The 6000-nt window shown below is 39.0% G+C and overlaps 1 protein-coding gene across 1 annotated transcript in view; it reads right to left on the reverse strand.

Annotated features, from left to right (window-relative positions):
* The window catches only part of LRRC72 (leucine rich repeat containing 72), a gene marked incomplete at both ends in the record, with an annotated part of 57213 nt that extends 51628 nt beyond the window's left edge, over nucleotides 1-5585 (reverse strand). Inside the window, 2 exons of the mRNA XM_080701178.1 lie at nucleotides 585-658; nucleotides 5517-5585. Coding sequence (XP_080557304.1) covers nucleotides 585-658; nucleotides 5517-5585 — 143 coding nt within the window. The remainder of the gene's footprint in view (nucleotides 1-584; nucleotides 659-5516) is intronic.
* Nucleotides 5586-6000: the final 415 nt, after the last annotated feature.

Below are 6000 nucleotides of genomic sequence, written 5' to 3' on the forward strand. Positions count from 1 at the left end.
ACACTAGCAAAATTAATATAGGGATTGTTAGGGATTACAGTATACAATAGGGATTATTAGAATATAGGAGCACAATAGGTTATTATTTCTAATGATAATAATATTTGTACTAATGGTAACTGAGTGCCGACTGTATATGTGGTCTTCTTCTAACTTTTACTAAGTCACTTACTCTCCCACAACCCTCTAAGGTAGTATTATTATACTCAAGGAATAAGATTGCTACTGTGTGGTATTTACTTATAGTAAAACATTATTTCTCTAAAATTAAATTTAACGGGATGATTTATATTTCTATTTGCTTAATCTGACAATCTGAAAAGGGAGGTTGTATAATACCCCAAGATCACCAACTGGCAGAGATAGAGCTGTGATTCAAACTCAGCCTGGCTCAATAACCTTTGTTGTATTAATTTTAAAATCTTGTCTCTTCAGTGGAAAAAGTGGGCCCCAAACAGTGATAAATTAATTAGATTACAATTGCCTACAGAGCCTTGTGGTGGGAAAAACGGAAAGTAACATTTGAATCTATGAAAGATTATAAGATGATACTCTTTTATTTTACTTATGTTAAGTCTACTTACTTTTGAGAAAGGAACAGCTCAAAGACATCCGCATCCCTCTTGTGGCCACATATCTTTAGCTGATCTTCAACTGCCTGATAACATATAATTAATCTGTCAAAGCACATTCCAATGGGCAAAACTACTAAGACATTTGCAGTCAATAACAATATGTCTACAAAAAGATCAAAAGAAAGGTGAATATGGAGGTAACCATGCTAAACTGATAAATTCCAACACTACAATTATGTATTATTTATTTATCTTTGTGGTTGAGTTTTATTATTCTTAATTCTGGGCACAGATGTGCAAATAATTTTTAATCAGTGAGAGGAAAAATGTGTATGCTTACATATACACCAAAACAAGTATTGATTCTGTATGGGGCATAATTTGGTCTTTAAAGGATTATTCTTAAATGTGAATAGCCTTTAAATATGAAGAATTAGTATTTGATAGGTCTTTTATATTTATAGAAGACCCATGGTATTGTGTTAGAGATGAAGGCAGCAGGATTTAATGAATATTCCTCTTGTTTGCCAAGCATCAGCATCTTCATTTTTTCATGAGTTACTAATATACTTACTTTTTTGGTTCGGTGAAGAAGCAACTTTTACTCCCAAAGATTTTATTTTGAAAACACAAAACCAGCAATAGCTATGAAGGGCTTGGCTGCTGCTGCTTATGTTTCTTTGCTAAATTAGAAAATAACATTTGTAGGTTGCATGGGCTAAAATGATATGGAAAAATTAGAGCTCATCTATAATTTGCCATAAAAGAGTAGCATTTAAGAAGACACAAGAAAAGTGAAAGATAATTGTTGCAATTCTGGAATATAACACTGTAATTATCAGAATCAAAACCACCACCAAATTTCAGCAGGAATTTGTTGTGGGTGGTAAGGTTGCAATGTCAGCAAGTGATTTATGAAATTTTGAGAATGTTTTTGCTATTTAGTATAGAACTTTAAGAAGAGTTAATTCAGTGGGCTGAATAAACACTTAAAGTGAGCGAAGGTAGATATCTTAATGATGGAGGGCAGCTGCAAAGTTACAGTTTCAAACTTCCTTTGATTCCTTGTTTTGTGGTTATAAACATTGCCAATAATTGGAATACGGATTAAGATGTAACCTCACAATGGCATACTGTGCAGTAGTTAAAAAATATAGAGATAGTGCGATGGTTAAGTTTATGTGTGAACTTGATTGGACTAAGAGATGCTAAGATAGGAGGCAAAACATTTCTGGGCTTGTCTGTGTATTTCTAGAAGAGGTTGGCGTCTGAAATGGTAGGCTGAGAAAAATGCTTGACCCTCACTAACATGAGTGGACATTGTCCAAACCATTGAAATAGAATAAAAAGGCAGAGGTAGGACAAATGCATCTTCTCTTCTGGAGCTGGGACATTTATCTTCTTCCTTCAGACATTAGTACTCCCAGTTTTCAAGCCTTTGGGCTGATAATACAGCTACACCACTGGCTCTCCTGAGCCTGTAAGGTGTAGATAGAAGGTTGTGGGACTTCTCAGCTTTCACAATCAAGTAAGTCAATCACTCATAATAAGTCTTTTTCTATATACTTATGTATCTTATTGGCTCTGTTTCTCTGGAGAACCATATATAAGTGCATAGCTAGAAATACAAAGATGTAATATATTTTAATCACACACACACACACATATTTTTAACGGGTCTGAGGATGGAACCCAGGGGCATTTGACATCCGAGCTACACCCCCTGCCCTATTTTTTACTCTTTATTTTGAAACCGGGTTTCACTGAGTTGCAGAGGCCTCACTAAGTAGCTGAGGCTGTTCGCAAACCGCGATCCTCTGGTCTCAGCCTCCCGAATGCTGGGATTACAAGCGTGCGCCACCACGCCCGGCTTCACATATATATTTTTAAGTAGAGAAGTAATTGGCAGTATATCTTTTTGTGTGTGGTACTGGGAAATGAACCCCAAAGGCATTCTACCTCCAAGCTACACTCTCAGCCCTATTTAATTTTTATTTTGAAACAGGGTCTTGCGTTAATGAGTCTCACTACTTGTCAAGGCTGTTCTTGAGTCTGTGGTCCTTCTGTCTCAGACTTCCAAGTACTAGGATTACATATGTGTGCCACCATGCCTGGCTCTTTTTTTTTTTCTTAATAAATTTTTATATGTTGCTCAGGCTGGCCTGGAACTCTTGGGCTCAAATGATTTCCACTAGTAGCTGGGACTATAGGTACATGCCACCATGTCTGGTTCAAGGCAATATATTGTTACATTTTAAAATATTTTATTATAATCAGATATTAATTTGTTAATCAGAAAGTAATACATATTTTTAAAATTTAGCTAATTAATAAATATTTAAGAATTGAACTCAAGTTTAGAAAAATAACATAAAAGGGGAAATTGAAAGTATCAGTATTATGTATACTGGCATAATTAATTACTTATACAACTTTTTATTTTAGCACATAAAGCATTCTTTTTATTTTTTATTTTATTTATTTATTTATTTATTTATTTATGGGTGGATTGTATTTATACATTATACATAAAGCATTCTTTAAGAGGAACATTATTGAACCATAAACTACTGAGCACTTACGTCAGGCTGTGCTTAGTTTAGTCTGGGACTAGATGGTAAATGCAGCAATGAATTAGGTAAGATGCCTGTTCTCTCTGAGCAAATCTTTTAGAAGGAGAAGTAAGTGATATACAATGCTATAAAAGAATATTGTACATGTGAAAGGCTATAAGAAAAGATAAACGTGCTCTGACAAATTCAGAGAAAGAAGAAATTCTTGTCAGTCTGGGAAATGTGAGTTTTGAGGGCAGGACCAAAAGGCAGAACCTTAAAGGGTGAGGGACAAAAACCAACATAACAAGAAACAAGATATTGTTGGAAGAAGGAAAAATGTACACTAAAGAGAAGTCGTGTGGGGTATGTGGGGATGTACAGCCTTTGGCTACAATGAAAGGCATGTAGAGGGCAATTGTGAGAAATAAATTAAGAAAGGTGGGTTGTGATCCTCTTACGAGGGATTTGAAACTTAGGCTTGGAAGTGTGTGCCTAATCAGTGCTCAAATAAAACTTTTACAGGCTTGGAGAGCTCCAACTGGAAGATCACATTTTATGTAAACTATAATTTTAAATTAACTTAGTTTTATATGATCTACATGCACACACAAATTAAATCCATGATAAAATACGTATTAAAAATACAATAAAGTTCTTTTTCCCATGACAACTAAGTTAATACTTTTTTAAACTAATATTCTTGATGAAGTTATTTCAGAAGCCTTTTCCCTTCTCTTTTTGTGCCCTTGCTTTGTTGGTACCCTAAAAGAGCGGGTTTACTTAACTATTGGCTAATTCAACATTCAACTCATTTCTGAGACAATAGGGGTATATTACAGTATCTTTGAACAGGAGAAAAGGTGCGACAAGTCTAGGCTTCCGGAAGCATCAAGGTATATGATAACCTGAGGTACAGAGAGAGCTGCAAACAGGAAGCAAGTCCACCTCTGGAAATCAAAGACCCAAAAGAGAGCTGATGAGTCTGCCAGGGTGATGGCAAGTGGGAATGAGAGTGGCTAGATATGACATGGTGTGTGTAGACAGCGTTGCTGGAACTAGCAAGTAACTGGAGGCAAAGAATAAGAGCAAGGGAGCCACGGGTGATGATGATGTGGGCTTGATGATGAGGGAGTGGGGAGGGAAGATGAAGTCCCCTAAGAGATGCTGAGGTTGAGGCCCCCGCAGGATGTAGGGCAAGTTCTTCACTAGAAATCTGTAGGTGTAGATGCAGATCTATCAGAAATGGAAGGTTGGATATGCAGAACTGGTGGTGAGTCATGCCAGCCAAAAGGAGAGAGTGAGACCCGAGGAATATGGTGAAATTCCATGTGTAGGGAGAGGAAGAGGAAAACAAGCTGGGTAAAGAGATAGAGCAGCAAGATTATAAAAACCAGGGGAGACCGCAAGAGGGTGGGAGATAAGAGAAAAGATCTCCAGAAGACAGCATCAAAGTCTGCAGTATTGTACTAGGTGGGAGAGGGTGTTATTCAGAAAAGGCATTGAATTTGGAGGGCAACTTTAGAAGTGTCAGGAGGGAGAAATTCAGATTTCAAATGAATGGGTTAACCTAACAAGAAAATAAACAGTCCAACACAGTATTGGGAAATGCCCAATTTTAGCAAAAGAGAGAACAGAAGTTTCCTCCACTGCTTGATGCCCAGATACAACAGAAAAAGATTTACAAATTGTGGGTGATTCAATCTTAGAAGAAAAAAGTCTGCATTAAATTCCATAGAAGAAAATATCCTCTCTGAAGACCATTTCCTCCGCCTACATGCAGCATACTCGCCGAGATTTCAGTTTATTACAGAATTATAAGCTGTGTTTAATCACAGAAGCCCCTCCCTCTCCAAAGTCTGAGAGCTCTAGGAAACCTTGCTAGCTCCAGGGCTGCACGATTCCGAGATTTATTTTCCCCACACAGAAATTCTTTATCCCATTAATTGCTCCCTATTTTGCTTGTATTGTTCATCAAAGAACTTTCCTCCTCGGTGTGTATATTTGCACTTCAGGAGAACAATATCCTAACATATGTACACATTATCAAGGATGAATATGTGTGTGTGTATGTGTGTGTGTGTGTGTGTGTGTGTGTGTGCGTGCCTGTGTTCCTGTGCATTGTAGATTGAAGAGTCCAAAAGTGATGGCTTGTTAATCACCAAACCAACCTAGTTATATATGAGCAGATGTTGAGTGGTAAAAGGTAATATAGTCAATATAAGACTATTAGTGTGGCTCTCCATAGGGGTTACCCACCTTGAGCCCAGGCAGAGAGACTGAATGGTATTCACCATCACTCAAACCCCCCCTACCAGACCCTCGGTGGACAGCCCCGACTCCCCAATCCGCAGGGCGGGTCGAGGTCTAGGAAGGGAGTGCTGCTTACCCTGCTGCTGATCTGGAGGGCACTTTCGCTTGCCCGAGGGTTGTGGGCGTGCTGGAAGGTGCGGGGCATGGGGTGCGGGGCATGGGGTTTCGGTCTCAGGTCATCGGGAAAACATCAAGGGTGGCTGGAGGCACCTGGTCATTCAGGTGACTTGGCCTGAGGCTCATTGTTCTGTCAGCAGGAGTTTATCGCATCCCCATCTACTAAAAGCCAATCCCAAGGAGGGAAGAGTTGGAGCCAAACCCTGACTTCTGTGACGTTTGCGTGTGCAGTATTGCGGCACGTTGGCGCTTTCCCGGTGCAGGGGTGATGCGCCGGGCGATAAGCGAGGTGGGCGCCAGCTAGAGGGGTCTCAGCTATGCCAGAGAGCAGGAGTGGGTCGCACGGCTTCTACGGAGTCCCCAGTAATCATTCCATTGGTTCCAGATGTGGATATTAAAAAAAATTAGATTACTGTAAAGTATATGTGTCTGCCGACGACTGG

Source organism: Muscardinus avellanarius, assembly GCF_963383645.1.
Source record: "Muscardinus avellanarius genome assembly, chromosome: 9".
In the NCBI taxonomy this organism is placed as follows: domain Eukaryota; kingdom Metazoa; phylum Chordata; class Mammalia; order Rodentia; family Gliridae; genus Muscardinus; species Muscardinus avellanarius.